At 39.4% G+C, this 21,021-nt stretch overlaps 1 protein-coding gene across 2 annotated transcripts in view; it reads right to left on the bottom strand.

Annotated features, from left to right (window-relative positions):
* Nucleotides 1–21,021, bottom strand: part of KDM3B (lysine demethylase 3B) — a 50,046-nt gene that overhangs the window by 17,243 nt on the left and 11,782 nt on the right. Inside the window, exons 1-13 of one of the 2 annotated variants that reach the window (XM_032447424.1) lie at nucleotides 20,472–20,600; nucleotides 18,908–19,021; nucleotides 18,455–18,560; nucleotides 15,182–15,306; nucleotides 14,038–14,106; nucleotides 12,555–13,133; nucleotides 7,791–9,018; nucleotides 7,011–7,212; nucleotides 5,164–5,378; nucleotides 3,960–4,112; nucleotides 2,557–2,664; nucleotides 1,892–2,019; nucleotides 973–1,252 (exon numbers count right to left, since the gene is read on the bottom strand). In XM_032447424.1, the coding sequence (XP_032303315.1) occupies nucleotides 973–1,252; nucleotides 1,892–2,019; nucleotides 2,557–2,664; nucleotides 3,960–4,112; nucleotides 5,164–5,378; nucleotides 7,011–7,212; nucleotides 7,791–9,018; nucleotides 12,555–13,133; nucleotides 14,038–14,106; nucleotides 15,182–15,306; nucleotides 18,455–18,560 (3,193 nt within the window). In that variant the 5' untranslated portion in view covers nucleotides 18,908–19,021; nucleotides 20,472–20,600. Of the gene's footprint in view, nucleotides 1–972; nucleotides 1,253–1,891; nucleotides 2,020–2,556; nucleotides 2,665–3,959; nucleotides 4,113–5,163; nucleotides 5,379–7,010; nucleotides 7,213–7,790; nucleotides 9,019–12,554; nucleotides 13,134–14,037; nucleotides 14,107–15,181; nucleotides 15,307–18,454; nucleotides 18,561–18,907; nucleotides 19,022–20,471; nucleotides 20,601–21,021 lie in introns of those variants that run through there. The other variant, XM_015875464.2, reaches the window with a different exon arrangement.

Genomic DNA, 21,021 nt, shown 5'->3' on the forward strand with positions numbered 1-21,021 from the left:
AAAGGAAGAAAAGCACAAGTCAGCGTGCATTTATGAACGGTAGATCCTGATTTCATTCTATGACAAGGTGACCCACTCAGTGGATGACGATAAGGCTGTCAGTGTGGTCTACCTGGACTTCAGTAAGGCCTTTGACACTGACCCCCTCAGCATTCTTGTGGATAAGCTGGCTGCCCATGGTTTGGATGGGTGTGCGCTCCACTGGGTAAAACACCGGCAGGACAGCCAGGCCCAAAAAGTTGGGGTCAGTGAAGTTAAACTCAGTTGGCGGCTGGTCACAAGTGGTGTCCCCCCAGGGCTCAGTACTGGGGCCACTTCTACTTAACATCTTCATTAACCTTGATGAGGGGATTGAGTGCATCCTCTGTAAGTTTACAGATGGCACCAAGTTGGAAGGGAGTGTTGATCTGCCTGAGGAGAGAAAGGTGCTACAGAGGGACCTGGATGGACAGGCCAAGGTAAACTGTGTGAGTTTCAATAGGGCCAAGTATCAGGTCTTGCATTTTGGTTATGACAACCCCAGGCAGCCTCACAGGCTTGGGGAGGAGTGGTTGAAAGCCGCCTGTTGGAAAGTGTTCATTTTTGGACACCTCAGTACAGAAAGGACATGGAGGTGCTTGAGCAGGTCCAAAGAAGGGCAGCAAGGCTGGGGAAGGGCTTGAAGAATACGGCCTACAAGGAGAGACTGAAGGAACTGGGGCTGTTTGGTCTGGGGAAGAGGAGGCTGAGCCACTGTCTCTGACTGTGTTTAAAAACCACTTAGATGTGCTCAGGGACATGAACAGGGTTGTTAAGAGTAGAATGGTTGGGTTGTGGTTGGCTTGAGGATCTTGAAGGCCTTTTCCAACATGTGCAATTCTATAACTTTTTTTTTTTTTTAATACTAAGACTAAGCACTCTCACGAAGAATACTAAACAAGCAGCACATTAACACTTATTTTTTATTTCCACCCCCAGAAGGCATCTGCTCACCTTTTGTTTCTTCTTTAGCTTTTTGTGTTGCTAAGTCTGCAAGCCAGTGTAAGGCTGATGATGGGGCTGTTTCTGAGCAAAGTGGTCTGTTGGTCTTTGTTTCAGTAGTGTTACTGACTGGTAACATCTCTGTTTTTGCAGGCTCTTCTATCCTGCTATCATTTGCTTCAGATTTTGGAACACTGTCCATTTCTAACTGCCCCGCTCCTGCTGTTCCTGCTCCAGTGGAAAAGATGCTCTCATTTCCAGAGACTGATGCACTGGGATTAACAGTTGGAAGCTAAAACAAAAACAAACATCTGCTAAAAGCTGAATAAAGGGAAGAATTCACCTTGAAAACATCTTATTTATTCAATGCACGGGGCTTCAGTTGGTCGGCTGTTTCAAGTGAACAGCAGTGCTACTTTTGTGCTTACACAGTAGCAGAGTACAGAAGCTTGTTCTCCACGTATATTAGACTTTGTGCTGTAGCCTCAACTTTTTTCATTTACTGCTTAGCAAGGTTTTGTTTTGTCACAAGCTTTTTTTTTTTTCCCCCCCCTCCAGGAAGTTGTGGGCTTTCCCCCCCACCCCCCAGTGTGTGTGAATAGTAACAAAACTCCTCCAGCTTCAGCATAATTTTCAGGAACTGGAACAAAACAAATGCACATGCTGCAAGCTATCTGTACTGGTTTGTTCTAATTTATGGATGGCTTTTCTACTCATACTTCTACTTAAAGAGTATTATCCCTAATATCCCCTTGGTAAATAACAGTTGCAGCACACAGTTCCGAAAAGTTTTCTGGAAGATTTTTTGCCAAAACACAACATGTACTGAGAAAATAAAGTATATATTTCACAACAGATAAGCCTAAATGATTTAACATCAATTGATCTTAAAAATGCTATGCCAAAGTGATTTCAGTCCAAAACAACATACCTGTGATATTCCATTAGTGACAGCTGGCCTCAATACTGATTTATTCTGTCGATTAATACATGGACAATTGGCTTTTATACCCCATTTGCCTCGTGCTGCATGAACCATATCTCCAATATTGTAAAGGGCTGGAATAATATTTAAATCTTTAAAATCACACATACAGAAATCTAAAACGATGGCCTTGACTATCAAGTTAAATGCCTTTTATTTCTAAGTTATTCTAAGTATCTTTAAAACCATATGCTATAACATGATATTCATCAGCGAACAGTGCAGAAAATCGTGCTAACTCTAGCTTCTAGGACTAGTTATGTGAAGAGTCAACACCAACTGTTTACTTTCCCATGCCATCTCCCAAAATAAAAAGATCTTTCTTGAACACAAATCAAGAATAGACTTGAAAATTATCAGTCAATTATTGATGAAACTTAAAATAGCTGAGCATGAGTAGTCAAAGTTATTACCAGAAAGTATGACTGAATTCACTTGCATGGCTTCAATTGTACTACCATTCCTTCAACACTTCTGCCTATAGAAAATGGAAGCCTACTCCGCATCTAAGCTAGACAAGGCAACAGCTAGAAAACAAACAATTTAATTATGTTTCCACTTGTTTGCTCAGAACTAGGATGAAATTGCTTCTTTCACCCTTCAAGCATTACCTGTACCAGGAATGATCTGTGTTGGCATAAGGTTTTCTGGTTCATGAGACTGACCCTTTGCACATTTCAGCCACGAGAAGACTTCCTCATCACCAATCTCCTCTGTCTCTGAAATAAAGACCAAAAAACACCCAAATTTATTTAAATATATTTTAAGAGGTTAGAATTGGAACTACAGCAACTTCTATTTCCCCAGGTTATATAAATACCAGATTCAATTTCATTTTATCTCTAGTAGTATCTTATTTCCTATCACCTAAAAACATTCCCTTCTTGCCTCAACTTTTGAAGATCATATTACTGTTCTCATACTGCTTTTTTAAGTTATAGGGTAATTTTAACTTTTCTGATAACGATCTCACAAGGGTTTACACAAAGAATACCTACAGATCAGAAAAACTTTTTTGGTTTTCTGTGACTACATCTACTTAATAAAGCTAAAAAGTTACAAATGATTGAAAAGTAGTCGACAAATTCATATTTCTTCATATTTTAAAATAGGTTGAGTCCATGAATAGAGAAAGAATTCTTTCAACTATTTCCATTGCATCCTGGTTAAGAACATCTTGAAGAATGCTATGCTCTTTTCTGGTACATTCTGGCAGTAATTTCATAGATTGCAATATGTGAAATTAGTGAAAGTTTAATCTATTTTAAAAACATGTTAATTTTATAATTCATTTATCCTTGGCAACTTATTACAACAAGTAGACAGCAGTACTCATGTTTACTAACACCCTATGTTTTCTATATCTGCTTCATAGAGCAACGTAACTGCCATTAGTAGACCTACATTTATTAAGATGGTCCACTGCCAGCGTACACTCTACCAAAGCTGTCGCAATGCAGATACACACAAAAGCACTAGATAATCACTTCTGTAAATATCTTTATTTTTTAGCAATGTTTGCTTTCCTGAATCACAAACATGATTGTATCAAGGAATCCAAAAAAAAAAAAAAACACCACCACCACTTTCCAACAAATCCTTTCTACCAGAAGCAGTTCTCTGCAGTGTCTGCTTACTAGTCCATCCTGTGATGGCTCAGAACAAGCACAGCATTATTTAACTCTCACATCTTCCCTAAGGAAAAGACAGAACTACACAGCAGTCTGTTTCAGTACATACTATCAGTACTATACCTGCCGATGTTAAAATTTTAATATACAAACTATAATCAAATAGATAAAACATAGGCATTTAAGGAAATACAGAATGGAACAACATCATGTAAGAATACACTGCTAAAATTCCAAGCCTATAGATCCCCATGCCAATAGTTACCAACTTCTGCAAGGCCTTCAGCAACTTCCTAGAAACTATCCCCACTGAAAGCCAGCTATTTCCTAGATTACAGTATGGGAAAAGGGGAAAAAAAATATATAAAAAATCTAGTACTTACCACTACGTGGACGATTCTTCCTCAACCGGTAACAGTCCAGACAGACCCCAAAGCCACACTTGCGACAAACCCAATGAATATTGAACAGAGTTGTCTCACATACATCACACATTTCCCGCACACCACGTACTGCTCGCTTCCACGCCACTTTCTCTACAAACAGAAGGAACATTAGGAATTATTACTTTGACATTCTGTTTCTCTCCCATTTAATGAGAACATCACAACACTGACAAACAATTCACATATACACAACTTGAGGGCAGAACATAAAAACACTTTTTTTTAATATCCAGAGACATCTTTTGTGTTGGTAGTCTCTTGACACTACTAACATCACCATTTCTAAATTGTAAGCCCAAATCTCAAAAGACATGCTATAGGGAAATTAAGCATTTCACAGAGTTCTGTAGAAACTGAAATTCAAGTAGCACTTAAGGAATTTACAGGAAAAAGGAAAAAAAAAACAAAACAACTTTTGCATGTTTTATGAACAAATAATGTGAACTTATAAAGACTGAGTATTTAGTTTTATTAATTGGATGAATGTCAGTTGTTTGGATTTTGAACATATTTGGTAAAGAATGGCTCCTGCTGCACACTTGAAAAATGAAAAATCAGAGCCACGCATGTAATACACTGAATTGAATACACTGAAGAAACTTGTTTCAAAATCACCTTCCCTCCTAGTGGCAGCAGTTGTCAACTAGTTGCACAGGTGAGTCACTGCAAGCTGAATGTACAAGCAGTTTCTTACATGGAAAATTCTGTGCTTTTTACATGATGTCCCTGGACAGCACAGGGACAGGAGTATGCTTAAAAAAAGTTGACCATTAAAAGGAAGTTGCTCAATGTGATATGTGTTCACTTCCATTTTCTTTAAAAAAAAAAAAAAAAAAGCCAAGAAAAACAAAACAAAAAAACCACACCACAGGCTGGCATTACGATTTACTCTTCAATAAGCAAATGCAATAATGTTTGGGAAAGTTACCGTTAGCTTCCTTGGTAGAAATACCACACTGATCCAAAAGACAAATCTAAAACATCGGACCAACGCTTACACACACCTTTAAAAAGTGAGTATAGCTGCCCTTTTGGGGAAGAGAATCATTTTTAACAAGAAACAGCGTTACTTTATTTCACTGCATTATATGCACATTACATAGACAAGATGGATTAAAAACACGCCAAAAGCCCTGCTTACGATGTGGTTCCACCATCATCATTGCTTCCTTTTCTGACATAACGAGCTGGCAAAACTGGTCTCCAACATTGGCAAGGATGTATTTTGAAGTCTCCAGGTCAATACCCTCTGCAGGAGAGGAGGAAGGAATCCACAGACTCATGGCATCAGGGTCACTCTGTTGTGGGTTCAAGAAACCCTCTACTCTTAAAATGCCTTTCCGGGTAAATACAAGCCTGCAGAAAACAGGATGAAGTAACTGGGAATCTGCTCAACAACCTTCAATTACTTTAATTACTGCCACCTACATCAGAATATAAACACAAAAGGAAACAAAAAAGGCTTGAGCTACAGCATTATAGTGCTAAAACTATCATGTAAAACCAAATAAAGCAGGGAATAAGATACACAAAGGCAACAGCAGCAAAACCCACCAGAATAAATTCCTAGGTCTCAGTACATGTTGGTGGAAAATTCCACACACAAGAGATTGTTACAGCTTGCCACATTTCTATGCTATTAACAGAGCAAGATGACAAAACCCAGATTACTTGGGCTGCTGAAGATACTGCCTATAAAATCATGTATGGTTCACACTACGTTTACACTCAGTAGACAGTTATTTCCCAGCTTTTGGGAAACCAATATTTCAGTTCTGGCTAGTGCTGCTAGCACTTCACAGCTGTTTAAGCTGCTCACACTACAAGACATACAAAAATATTTATCATACCTATTCTTCTTGAGACCGCTCTTCAAACAGAAAAGAGAACTATTTTTTATCAGTAGCAGTTGACACCATGTTGTTAAACTTTTGACAAATTAGGAAAGCCTGAATAACTTCAGCCATTATTAAAAGTAACTGCCTTCTTTGGCAAAGATAATCCACACTTTAACTTCTGTGCAAATTAATGTTTAACAAGTTCATGATGCAGACCACAACCACAGAATCACAGAATGGCCGGCTTGGAAGGGACCTCAAGGATCGTGAAGCTCCACCCCCCCCTGCTTTACAGGGCCACCAAACATATACTAGACCAGGTTGCCCAGGGCCCCATCCAACCTGGCCTTGAACACCTCCAGGAATGGGGCATCCACAACCACCCTGGGCAGCCTGTTCCAGGACCTCACCACTCTCCTAGTAAAGAACTTCCCCATAACATCCAACCTAAATCTTCCCTCTTTCAACTTGAAACCATTTCCCCTTGTCCTACTATTATCAGCCCTTTCAAAGAGTTCACTCCCCTTCTGATTATAGGTACCATTCAGGTACCTATATATATGCAGATATAATCCTTATGGGATTCAGTGCATACTGAAATTTCATTTCAATGCCCAAAAGCAAGCAAAACTCATTTTTAAATGATGCCTTGCACTCACTAGAATGGGCAGATAAAGTAGAAGAGATACTGACTAGTCAAAGATCCAAAAGGAGTATAACATGGACAGGAAACTGGACATGAGCCAGCAGTGTTAGAAAGCCTAGTAAAACACTAGTGTCATGATAATATTTTCACTTGTTAAGTAAATTAAAATTTTAATCTCTATTCCAAACTCCTTATGATGGAGCAAAAGAACAGCTACTGCATACAAACTGCTATCCAATAAAGCAAAAATTAAACCTCTCAAGGCTAAGCATGGCAGCCTCCATGGTGCCATCCATACAGCTATACCTTCTAACAGCAGCACTTCCCTCACCTCCCAAACTGAGAGTGAGGGAATTCCAGGCAAGCGATGCAAATAAACACAAAACAGTCCAAATCTTCATTATTGTACCCAAGGAAATTAAGTAAGGAATAACCATTTTGTGCTTGGACCTGAACCAAGCTCTACAATTAGACTATGTATGAAGGAGGAAAGGGTTTGAGCACCTCCGGAAATGGAAGAAACGACATGCCACAGTTGAGTCGTCTTGTTCTTGCTCCTTAAATTTGCGGTACCGCTCCAGACGGCACTCCCGGCACTTGTGCAGATGTGGGGCTACATTGATGCAAGAACCATCTTGAAGAAAAGGCTCACCTGACTGCTTCAGCTTCCTCACCTTACTCATATCTTTCAGCACAGACTGGCCAACTGAGTAAGACAGAGCAGAAGTAAAAAAAATAAATATATATTTTAAAAATAATAATAAAGAAAACAGTTAACTGCAAAAGCAAAAGGATACCGGCCCTAACATATCTGTATGTTCATCAGACAATCTATCAGTCTTCCATGTACCACTAGAACCAGAGTTGCTATAAAGTAAAAAGCCTCCAGAAAATGAAGGGTTACCTAGTTAAACTGGACTACAGAAATAAATTACTTAACATCATTTATTAATATGCAACTCAGCTTTTGCTCTCAGTCTCAATAATCAGCTACTTTGAACACCTATAGCCCATCCTCATCAATCAATGACAGCAAACACATTCTATTAGGATGCAAACTGCCAATAAAATTAACAAATTCACACCCAAAAGATAAATCTGATGTTTTCAAGTCCATAGGCTACCACAATTTTATCCTGACATATATATTCTTGAGTAATTCTTAAGACAAATATGCTACTACCAATAAACAAGCTTTATATCAAGTTGTTTCACAGAGTTCATTATACAGAAAAAAATCTTAGCATCCCACCCCTTTGTATTTCCACGACACCGTGCATTCACCTTTTAGGGGAGCCGTGCGAGGCCGGCCCTTTGGGGCTTGCTTCCCTTTTCCCTTCCCCAGCAGCAATTCAGCATTGCGCTCTGCATTGGGACCTAGTTTTGCCATCAAGTGGTCTGGGATGCCCTTCATACAAGCCTTGGCTTGCAACTGCTCTTCAGAGTCACTTAAATCTGAGAGGTCACTATTGGTACTGGAGTCTGAATCCTGCTTAGATGTCAAGCTCCGCTCATCTAGTGAGAATCTTTTCACAGCTTCAAAGGGGGCTTTGCTATCCTGTGGAAACTCAGCCTGTGAAGAGAAAAAGCCAGGTGGATGCCTGCCAAACACATTAGAAAAAGTTTTCAGAAGAGGATTGTCCTGCTGGCCAGGCCCAACAACTGGTTTTTCTTCTGTTGGGCTGGAAGAAAGAGTGGGCATCTCAATAGGCTGTGTCAGGCTGCTGGTTGGTGAGCTGGAACGGCCATTCCCTGCAGTGGAAGGACTCTGAACACCAACAGAAGCTGCTGAACCAGGAGTACTGGACATCACCTTCGAGGAGTCAGTTGTTATAAACAAGGTTTTCTTCTTAGCTAGAGAGTCTGTAGCTGTGATCGATTCTGGCCAGCCAGAAGCAGTCTTATGACTCACAGATGTAGACAGAGTAGAAACCCCTGTCTGGGATGATGCAAAGCCACTGAAAGGACTAAGTTCCGTTTTCTCAGCAAACGCCAGGAAAGGGTTTGAGGGTTCCTCCCTTGATAGTTTTGGGGGCTGTAAAAATAAGTTTTCATGACTATCTGGGGGGTGAACATTCAACAAGCTTCGTGAAAAAGCTGGAGTAAGGGTAGGCATACATTCCACAGGCAGTTTCCGCTCCACAGAACTGCCAGACTGTGTGTCCGCTGGAAGAACTTTACCTTTGCAGACCCCAGCACCCATGCTTTCTGTGCACTGCTTGAATGAGTCCCGACTAGAGGCATCTTCAGATAAGCTTTCTGAAATGACCGTGAAGTAGTTACTGGAAGGTAGGTTTTGGGTCATGCACTGAAAAAACAAGTTCTTAGACAAATCAGAATCTTTCTGAGCCTCTTGTCCAGTACTACAACCAAAAATAAATCCAGAAGGCTTGCTTTCTGGAGTCACCACTCCATTTGACTGGCTTCTTCCACCTCCAAATGCCAAAGACTGGGAAGCACCTGGGAGAGAGATTCCAAATCCAGAGGAAGCTGAAAGTGAATTTCGAGAATTCTGAAACAAAATTAAGAAGCATTAGCCTGTTAAAGGATTCTTATTTGATTCAGCAAAACTTTGGTTCATTTAATTGTACAACTGCCAGCCTTGAAAAACTTGTAGCAGAAATACTGCTAGATATCCTTAATGATTTTGTTAGGATAGCTTTTTCTACCTAAAAGGTACTGAAAATGATGAGCTATTATTATCAAATAATAATTTAATGGGCCCATTATTACTGAAGACAAATGAAAAAAAAAAAAAAAAGAGCAATTAACGACCTACCAGGCTTTAGAACAAAACTGCAACACAAGGCAAAGTGGACTAATTCACTGGAACACAAGCAACTTAAGATGCTATTTGTTTTGGTTCCAACAGATAAGCAAAAAGATAAGAAAAGCAATTCATACTGCTTTTCAGTCATACACTCTCCTGTAGCAAACTCATCCCCACAGTCTTTTGACATTTTAGGGGAGGGCAAATACTAAACTCATCCTGATGAGTCTCTCCTACTTAACCAGAATCCTTAAGACAGTTAAATTAGCTTGTGAAATCAATTAAACAAAGAAAGTCCTCCAGCAGTTACTGAAGAGGGCTCCAAATGACTGGAGGTTACACCAGCTGACAGGCACACAGATGCATAAGAAATGGTTCCTGTTCAATGTAAAGCAGAAACTGCTTGAAATTTTTTTAAAATATAATGAATTTTCTTTTTCTGCAGGTTTCCCTCACTGTTATGATAGATATTCATTTGTTCTCAATTAATTCAGATTTCGTAATTCTCACAGCCAATCCTACTGTAACTGATTGTATTCTATAATTAATTCATCAGTTCTCTTCCTTTTCTTCAGATTTCCACTTAGAAATCTTCACAAAGGGAATACTCATAATAAGGGTGCATCTCCTCCTTTAAGCATCAAGGTCCTTTTTCAATCCCACAAGGGAGAGTAAGAAAGAGGGGAAAAGGGGAAGCAGGGAAGCCATAAAAAAAAAAACAAAAAACACAACAACAACATGAGAGACATAGACCTGGCCAACACACAATAAGAGATGCAGTGATAGGAACCTGGTCAGTCACACTAATTGATGAGGGCATGTGAATGAGACTACAAAAGACTTGAGTTTTGTGAGGTTATCTGACTGAGCTATGCCAGCCTGGGATATAAAGAAAACTGGGAATGCTAGAAAATAAAAATACATCAAGTCACAGATCCAACAACAACAAAACACAAAACATGGGTGCAAGAACAAGAAACAAACTTCCCACTCCCACTAATTGACAGGCTATCAAGAAACTGCAGCCATTGCTTCCACCATGTTCAAGACGCACTTTGCAACCACTAAGACCAAACTTAGCAAACTTAGGCTGGGAGGAGTGTAGGAGTCAACAAGTCAGCATCGCTATGAAAATTCCAGAGGGCACTGTATAGGTAAAGGGTGGAACAAACAATTGAGGTAGGCAGAAAAAGTGTGCAAAAGGGGGCTGTTAGTGTACTTTTCTGGCTGAGTGCAGAGCCTGATCACAGCAGTCTTCCTGATCTTCTTACTAAATTTCTCCCCCTTGCACGTGTGCAGAGTAAGAACCAAGTGCTACCTACTGGCAGGACCCACATAGGAGTGAAAACTGGTGCCAGCTACAAACGCCAGACCAGTGGAGTTGGACAGCCTTGTCTTGGTGCTCCTGGAGCAAGTGGGGGTCTTTCACTGGGGCAGGCATTCTGTGCATTTCTAAAACCAGCTGTGGGATGGAGGGATGACCAGCAGGAGTGAGGACTGGTGCCAGCTGCTGGGGATAAACTGGTGCAGGATGGGCATCATTAGCACCTAATATACTGTACAGTCACACTTAGATTGTTCCTTGCAATCAACTTCCTAAATACTAACTTTAGCCATACATCAACACACCCATGCAAAATTCCAGATACCAGAATTTCAGATCTTTCTTTTTAAAGCCAAACAAGAATCCTCCTTCTCTCCCTCACTCTCTCTCACTTCTCTTAGAGCAGAAGCAAGTGGGGGACACATAAATAACTTGTCTCAATAGAAGCTGTCTTTGCCAGCACTTAGAATTACTACATTAAACATTCTAACTGCTTTTAAACAGCATGTGAATATGAATGCAAGCCAAGTTTATTAAGCAAGCTCAAGGACTAGATCACATTGTGATAAAGTGCATAGCCCAAAAATAACAACAACAACAAAAAAAAAAAACCAACAAAAAAAACCACCTTGTTCACACTACATTTCCTCCCTTAAAGAAAATACTGTTTGATATACTGCTTCGTTTCTGGCCTAGTGGTCTATCTGCAAATTATAAAGCCAGAACATTATTATTATTTTAAAGCAAGTAATCTGGGGCTATGGAGAATAAGGGAAGGACATTCAGTACAAAAATTTCTCAGCACAATTACAATTTTTCTTTAGTAACAATAGTGACAGATACAATTCCAACCACTCACACAGTGGGAACTCACAACTGAATTTTATTCCTCTGAGCAGAGAACAGGGGTGAAAAGGAACAAAGGCTACACTGTTACACAAAAATTTCATTATGCAACTTTCCTGACTTCTACCATCTAATTTCTGCTTTATATTTTTAAATGCTTTTCTCAAGGTAAACACCTTGCTTTTATCTCCATTCATTAGCTAACACAAAAGACATGAAAGTAACCCACTTAACCTCTGGCAATCACCTTCTAATTTCCAACTTATCTCCTACATTATCAACTTCTTTATACAGTAGAAAACAAGTTTCTTTTTTTCTGTCCTCCTTACAGAGATGGGGCTTCGAGTTTGTCTTTTTTTGTTTGGTCAGTTGTTTTTTGTTTATTTTCTTAAATAGGCCTTCCTCTGATTACCTAAATATTCCTTTTTTCCTCCCTGAAAAGCAAAACTTTATAGGATTTCCCTTCAATTATTCCCACTGAAAATAAGGATACATAAGTAAAAGATCCTTAAGCCTCTACCATACCAAGCTCCTTAAACAGTTTCTGAAGGTACCCATCTCAAGTCTTTGAATTACTTTGTTTTCAACCTTACAGAGCATATGATGTGTGATGAGCTATTAGCTCATTTTTCTCATATGGAGATATCTTTTCTGCAGGAGAAACTGGGAATCTATAAAAGGTCCTCCAAATACCAGCTTCATATAACTCTGAAGCTCAACTGAAAGCATATTCTCATGCATATTTGTCAATACGAAGGCATGAAATTTTAAGAAGGCTACCTTCCATGTGACACAGCCAAACTGATTACATTAAGTGCAGTGCACTTTAAAGCTGCATTGTGTAGAAAGTTACTCTTAAGAGATTAAAGCTGAATAAAGAACAGAGTGCTAAAAAGTTGTCTCCTAAATGTTCTCTATTAAATACTATTTTCTTTTGGACCCTTTCTTAGATCAAATGATTAAAAGATCATCTCTGGAAGGGATAGGTTTAAGAAAGAAAAAATAGTCCAGTTCCATGGACACACTTAGTATTAAAAACAAGCTGTAAAAGATCTGATGCTGAAGACATATTTCTTTCTTGAATATGGCAGGATTATAGTCTACTCACCTCTCCCTGGTTTTGCATTCGGCCTGTTTTCAGTTTTTCCTGTCCTGTAATTGCCGGCAAACTAGTATCAGAGATTCTCACAGTTGTTGGTGTCAAAGCAGTTGTACTAACTGTGGCTGCAGAAGTCACTGTGCCTTGGCCAATCTGTTCCAGTGATTTTCCGGCCTCTTTACATCCAGATCCAACTAGCAACATTTGTCCAGTCACAGAGGAAAATGGAATGAACGGCACAGGTGTGTCACCTCCAACTGGCTCATCTTGGACTACTAATGTACGACCATTCTCTTTGGTGTAAGTAGCAAAGCGAATATTGCGATTAATTTGAGGAACGAATGAAGGCAACTGTTTGGCCCTTGGATCCGGTCCTGTTTCACTACTGGAGACTCCTTTCCAAGGATCTCTGCTTGCCTCACCTCCATCACTACCACTGCCATCCACCTCACCCCTCTCCTTTAGCTTCTTTGTAGCAGGATCACATCCAGAATCTTGAACACTTTTCCTCCTTCGTCCATCTTTTCCCTCAAAACTTTCTCTCTTCTTCTTCCCTTTAGATGACTTAGGTGCTTTTAGGCCCCCTCCCTATAATTAAAAAAAGAAAAAAATTCAATCAGTAAACAGAACAAAAGAACAAACAAGTCCACTTCTTTTAAGAGCATTTTCTTTGTTAGAATAAGGATTACAGTATTCCAGGCTTAAAAACAAGCTGACAGATCTGAAGAAGGATAAAATGTAAGCAACAAACATAAGCAGTCTTTTTGGTGGTTGCTGAAGGAGGCTCTACATTTTTGCATTAGGATAGGATCTCCAAAATAAGCTTGTTAGGTGTGCTATTGCTATACCACATATCATATCATAGCAAACTTCAGGAAACATGCAACATGGACACACTCCAACATAATTATTGCTCATGTAAGGCAGACATCTGCACACCAAATAGTACAAGTCTAATAACTATAGTTCTTTTCAAGGGCAGACTTCCTGACCTTTACCCAAAGCCTATAATTTTCAACTATAGGATACACTGTATCCTTTAGCCTAGGATAAAAGCACAGATCCAAATGTTATTGTGACACCTCTCAACTGCAGCAATGAAATACCACTAGTGTACCAGCCTGCTTTTGAGAGGCCAGAAAATACTTCTTAGAAATGCCTAGCAGGGTCTGTGGAGAAGCATAAAACATCCTCTTAAAAGAAGGCTGTGAGCATAGAGACATTCTTTAGCAGAGCATTAACTCTTAAAAAGGAACACAATAATGCTGATTACTGAAACCCCTCAAGAGCCACGCTGAAATTAAACAGCCCTGAACTAGAAAGAAATAATCTTTAAAGAAAACTGTGACTATCTCTTAAAGTAGTAACTAAAAGAGGAAAACCTTCTTCACATTACCAAAAGTCCACAGCAAACACAGCACCAGTGTACAATTATTCTCATGCTTTCCTTTTCCAACACCGTATATAAATAAGACCTGAAATATTACAGTACCTCACTTGGAGAAGTGTTATCCATCACAACATGAATCAGACGAGGATCCACTGACTTTATTTCACCTGTCTAATTTTTATGCAAATGAATATTAGGAGGTAGAAGGAAGAAGAATTGGTTATTTTTTATTTCAGTACACAGTATCAACATTAAGAGACCTTAAACACATGCTTGAATTCCTTAGCAATAACTAAAGGCTTTCAGTTTACCTTTAATTTATCCCATCTCTCTAGTCCAACAACTTTCAGATTTGATTGCTACCAGTGCTTATTTATGGATTTGTTCTACTAAGCATCTCTAGGTGCATCTCACTACATTAAGCACAACTGCCTAAATCTACTTTAGTCTTCTTCTACCATTCTGCAAATTCATGCTGTTAGACATAAAAAAGACTACATCAGTTTATGATAGCTATCCTCATCAGCGCCTCTGCTAAAGCAGCAACAACTGCCCAATTTTTGTAGCAGTGCAGGGAGGTTACCATTTTACCTGACATTAGATACACAGTAACTTTGTTTCTTCCCTGGTATGCATCTGCCTAAAGCCTATGCTCTGCAATTTCCATCTCTCCAAAGTACCAGAATCATTAACCATACATAGTATATTTCTTTCCTGTGAATTAGCAATACATTATTCAAAGCATAAGATTACTGGACATCTGTATAGGACTCACTGGGCATGCTCAGTGCATCTGTTCTGCATGAAGAAAAGGCTACAAGTTAAAAAAAAAAAAACAAACAACAAAAACCCACTGCTATAAGAACTTCCACACAGACTCACAGATTTATTCCTAAGTGTTCCTGAAAAGGGAAGCCATTAGAAGCAGGCTGCTGGTAAGGCTGAACTACCTGTCAAAAACTCCACACAATCACATAACAAAACAAAAACTGATTGGAACAGCCTAAGCTAAAGTACCTTAACCAATTCAGTTTAGACTAAGACTTCATCTTCTGTAACGCACTTATTTCAAACCAGTTCCCCAGTCTGTCATACAGAAGCTGAGAAACAGCACAGGAAAACCACAGCATAACTGAAGAAGCTTTCCTTACTTCTTTCTCATGGAGAATAACAGCTTCATCAAAACTTGAGCTCCTGGGAACAAACCGTATTTCAGAAAACTTAAAGCAGCACTTCATATTTTTACCTCAGTCACAGACACCTCCATAAGGCGTGTTATTGGGTCTTGATGGCTCACAACACCACAGAGCCAGCTATTTTCATCTTCTGGTTGGTAAACTTTAACTCTTTGGCCTTGGATACTGTAAGGAACTGGAAAAGAAGCACTTGAGTTTATTTTCAAGACAAGTTCAGCATCACACAAGTATCATACAGTAAAAAAGAGTCCAGGCCCTAACTACGTGCACAGAAGCGTCAGCTTTCTAGCGGAACAAAATTAAAATGCTAAGTTTCCTGCTGCAAGTTGTCCAAGCCAAGCATTTTGCTCTTTTAGTAACTCCAAACTACCATAAAGACAAAATTCCTTCAGTTTATTAGGAGGGGGGAAAAAAAACAAAACGTGAAAGATTAAAATGAACTTGCACCTTTGACAAAAAAAAAAAAAAAGGTACCTACTAACTATATTCTTTTCCTTTCTAACCTACAGGTCAGTAATTACGAGGCATCAACTCAGAAACTCAGTTCAGATGCATTAAATCCCTGAATAAACAGTATGTAGCTCAGAGCAGGAACATATTTGTAACTGTGAAAATAATAATAGAAAAATTAATATAGTTGCATAAATACCCAGCATCTCTAGATCAACCATCTCAGTTCCTTGACATGGGGAACAAGCATCTACAGAAAGGTTTACTCCCAACCCACTCCCACTATCCAAAATAGCATGAAATATGTTCTCCCTGCAGATTAAAAAAGTTAGGTAAATAAAATTATCACAATCCACCAGTCTGTACCTGCAGGAAGAAAACAGAAGCCTATCTAGAACTCTACTTGCCTAGTATAGTAGAAGACCAAGGAGAATCTTCTAAGACTAGAAAAAGAATCTTCTAAGACTAAGGAGAATCTAAGGAGAATCTCTAACCTTAACCGTGCATGAGGGCAAGTGCAGTGACAAAAGATATTGGTAATGCCCAGGTACTTAATGCCTCTTTAGCCTCAGTCTGTATCACTACTGTCAATTTTCTCACGGTTCCCAGCCCATCAAGTCAGATTACGGTGACTGGGAGCAAGATGAAGGCCCTATGGATATTCAGAAGTCTACACAGACAGATGGGATTCATCCAAGGGTACTGAACAACCTAAGCCACTTTAAATAATTAGCCAACCTAGCTAACTGGGAAGGTTCTAATGACAAGAGGTTAGAGGACATGAATCCAATCTACTAGAAGGGTAAAAAGGAGGACCCAGTGAATTACAGACATGTCAGTTTGATCTGAGTCCCAGGCAAAGTGACAGAGCAGATAATCTTGATTGTCATCACATAACCCATACAGGACACTCAAGTGATCAGAAGTAGCTAGCAAGGGTTTATGAATGGCATGTCCAGCCTGACCACCTTCTATAAGACAACCTGCTTGGTAGATGAGCGAAAGGCTGTGGATGGAGTTTATCTTGATTTTAGTGAAGTGTTAGGCACTGGGTCCCCACTGTATTCTCCTGGAGAAAATAGCTGCCCAAAGTATTGACAGGAGCATTCACTGGATGAAGAACTGACTGGACAAGCCAGGCTTAAAGCATCACTTATATGGAGTTCAATCAAGTGGCAAATCTCAGGTCTCACTATTTGGGTCTGTTTTGATTAACATTTTTGTCAGCAATCTGGATGAGGGGATTGAGTGCACCTTCAGTAAGTCTGCAGACAATAATGAGTTAGGCAAGACCACTGATCTGCTTTAAGGTGGGAAAGGTCTGTACAGGGATCTGGAGGGGCTAGATCGATGAGCTGAGTCAGGCACATTACATTCAACAAGACTACTCGCTCCTGCTCTGGAGTCATTAACAAGTCTATGCAGCAGTATAAACCAGGAAAAGTGTGGCTGAAAAGCTGCTGACCAGTAAAGGACATGGGGACACTGGTCACTAGCAGGCTGAATTTAGGCCATCAGTGTGCCCAAGTAGCTAAGGCCAAACGCCATCCTAGTCTGCATCAGTAACAGCATGTCCACCAGGACTAGGGAACTGACTGACCTTTTGTTTTGAGTCTCTCACTACAATAAGGATATGGAGTTACTCAAGTGCATGCAGAGGAGAGCAACAAAGCTGGCAAAGGGACTAGAAAACAAGACATAAGGAATGGCCAAATAATTTGAGTTGTTTAGTTTGAAGAAGAGGAGGCTGAGAGGAAATCTCATCGTTCTCTATAACTATCTGAAAGGAGCTGCAGCAAGGAAGGCATCAGCTTTTCTCCAGTAAAGAGTCATAGAACAGGGGGAAAAGATCTCAAGTTGTGTCAGGGGAGATTTAAACAGGACATTAGGAAGAATTCCTTCATGAAAAGATGCCCTTACCTCCACTGCCAACCCTTACAAATGAGAGCTGGGAAGGGGTTGACCCTGGCACCCCCTTCCAATCACTCAGATGCATTGCTTGCACTTGGTTGGCCCTGCCTTCACACCAGGTGCTCAATCACTGTTTCAGGCCATGACTTAGCATTTCCACTATACTTGGTCACTCACATAGTTTATATCTATACACGTTTTATTAAAGCAAAAGGAACCAAGTAAATCTCCATTAATAACTGTATTTCCCCTCAAATGTAATACAGCCCTACCACTAAGGGGGCCACCTGACCAACAGACCCAAATTCTGGATGAAAAAAATCATTTTATCACTAGAAGACCACAACGTGACAAGCAAAACCTATAAACAGAATTAAATCCTAGAATTAAATCCTAGAATCTAGGTAACAACTACGGTAGCAACACTGTGCTGAGCAGCCACAGTCACAGTATTTTAAACTTCTGTGATTCATGCATTAAATATCAAAACAGCAGAATGTGAACTTGATCCAACAAAGGAAAATTTTCTCCAAACAAAAGATCAATGAATACAGAGTAACTTAATCTCTAGATTTCCAGAATTAAGGAACAGAACCATAGAACAGCACCAAAACTTAAACTCAAAACAAGCTTTAAAAAAAAAAGGGGGGGGGGGGGGGGGGGGAGGGGAGGAAAATCAAGAAAGTTGTAAATAAATGGAAGTTACCAATAGTATTCTATGCTACTTTAACTACATCTTCAGTGATAAAATACAGTATTTTTAGTTTATTTTAGCAACATACTTATTGGTATCTGTCACAAGATAATGCTCCTTTAAGTAAAGAACTTAAAAGAATAGAGAAAAATGATCTTCCAAACCAAACAGCAACAGATACTACTATTATTCTCCTTCACAAATCCCTGAATAATCCAATTGCTACATAACAGTCATAGTAGCTCCAAGCAACAAGAACTAGTCTTACCTCTACTAAATATCTCCTGAAGTTTCTGGTCACTGAACAACGAATTGACAGATTCTCTTAGCAAAGGCTGATCCTGCAGAATCTGATTCTGACTCTCTGTTCCCATCTGCCAACGATAAACAATTCTAACATACAAGTAGAATGTTTTAAGGTAAGAAAATGTTCAGTTTTTGAGGGACAGATCATCTTGGACTGCTTCCAAAAAGCAAAACAACAACAACAACAAAAATTCAGCTGCGAAACTTCTGTTGCAGTTATCAGTCAGGTGAGCAACATGGGCAGGAATTAGGGCTTCTACTAAGCAGATAGAGAAAAGTATATGTACTTGGAAAAGCATGGAAAGAAGCCTAAAACATGTTAGAGCAGCAAAAGAAGACAGACAGTAATATGGAAGTGGATGAGTACAAAGTTAAAAACTGACATGCAGAGTGTGAAGTTAAATTTTCACTATACCTGAAACAATCGCAATCCACTGGCATCAGACAGGAAACGTAAGTGTCTGTCCAGGAGAAACTCCACTGGGACCACAGAGCCTAGACCCAGCTTATCTACCAGAGGAGTAAAGGTCTGTAACCAACAAGAAAAAAAAAAAAAAGCCAAGATTATAAAAACAACTGAGCATGCACATAGACCAACAACAGTTGTCATTATCTATTATTTAAACATGACAAAAAATAACAAGTTTGATTTCTAAATCTGCACTTCCCAGTGCAGATTTCAGTGCCTGAATTTCAGTACAAATTATTACTCATTATACCTCAGCCAGTATTTCTTGAACATGTGGCATTACACAAAATTAACTCCACTCCTTCACTGAAACTCAAAGCAGAACTGAAAATATGTTTTACTGTATTTGATTTTCCATAGGTAAGTGTCAAGGTAAAAAACAACACACCTTCATATACACAGCTACCTCTAAAAGTAATGCCTCCTGCTTGTTTCCATGCAAACAACATATTCAAAAAAGCACAGCAAATTCTGTTACAAAACACTATTTGTTAACACAGTTGCTACCATTAGCTGTTGCACAGTGACAATAATGATAAGATGGTGGTAAATACCCAAAAGGTTATTTACAGGAAAAACTCACCCATATGGAAGACTTCAGTCTGCTGGGAAACACTAAGGCAACTTCCACCTAGGAGTGATCTCTAAGAGAAGCTGCCTTAGTGGTGGTCAGCCCTTAAATGAGGTCTAGAGGAGGTGGAGTCAAGCTCCACCCCTTCTGGAAGCACAGCTGAATTACTCTGACCTGTGCTCCCACAGCTGACCCGACACTTGCCTCAGCTGATTAATCAGAGGTTCAGGCTGTGATTACCAATTTCCCATACAGCTATACATTTCTGCTACATATTCTTTTGACAAACAAGAGCCTGCATGCTGTGCTCACCAAATCCGCACCAGGGAAGGTATCCCAATAACACCACTGCTAAAACACAGCATACACTCTTCGGCCTCCCTAAACATTCAGCAAGCACCAATTAACATCAATGGATGCTTTTTTTTTTTTTTTTTCAACCCCCTGCATGAAGGAATTCAATTGAACACCTTTGCTTAATATGCACTTCATGTCAGAGGCAACTTTGACAAACTGCTGCTCTACTGCCATCTGTCACACGGGAACAAAACATAACACAATACTGACAGAAAAGTTAAATCTCTGCTGTCATACCACCAACATCGTGGGCAAATATCGTAAAATAGGAAGTATTACTTTCGGATAAACCCTTGTATCTCAGATATAGCCTCTGCAACAGAAATTTTCATTCATGCACAAAAGTTACATGAAAGCACTTTGTGGACATGTAAGTGAAGGGAAGAGTTTTTTGCTACTGTTTTATGCAAATTTGAAGCTCATATCAGGTGTACTACTAACAAACTGTAGAATACGTTACTAATGGAAGAATATGCAGCAGACTCAGAACAATAACCTGACAATGTAATTTGCTGGCAGAAGAAGAAATTACTAACCCCTGGCATATTGGAAATGTGTAATCTGTCTCATGAATGCACTTACATGATTTTAACACAAATGTATTTATGACTTTTTTTGTCTTTACTGCTCATCAAGTTTATTCACACTCCATTCTCTTGTTCATGATACTGACAATGCACATTTATTTTCCCATTGAAAGGAAAGTTCCACCTACAGAAAAAAAAAAAAAAAAAAAAAAAAAAAAAAAAAAACCACACATTCTGTCCAAAGAATCTCTACCGTAAAGGCCTGGTTTTATTCTGCCTTCAGGCAACTGTGGGAGAAAAAAAAATTCCTGAGAGAGATGCAGCATCAAACTTTCTGCTTTGAGTTCAAGCATTCATTTAAGATACCAAGTTCAGATTCTACCAAGGCAAAAGTTTTTTGTTTCGAAAAAATATTCCAATGGGCTCATGCATAGGATGTAGAATTAAAAAGTGGACAAGCATCCCAAGTAGTTCAAGGATGACATAAAAAGAACAGAAGAAAGGTGAAATAATAAAAATCAGACCACATATAACTTGAGTACGATTCTTACATATGGCCTTTCCTCTTCAAAAGGCACTACAACAAGAAACAAGGACATAAGGAA

The sequence above is a fragment of the Coturnix japonica genome, chromosome 13, assembly GCF_001577835.2.
Source record: "Coturnix japonica isolate 7356 chromosome 13, Coturnix japonica 2.1, whole genome shotgun sequence".
NCBI lineage: Eukaryota > Metazoa > Chordata > Aves > Galliformes > Phasianidae > Coturnix > Coturnix japonica.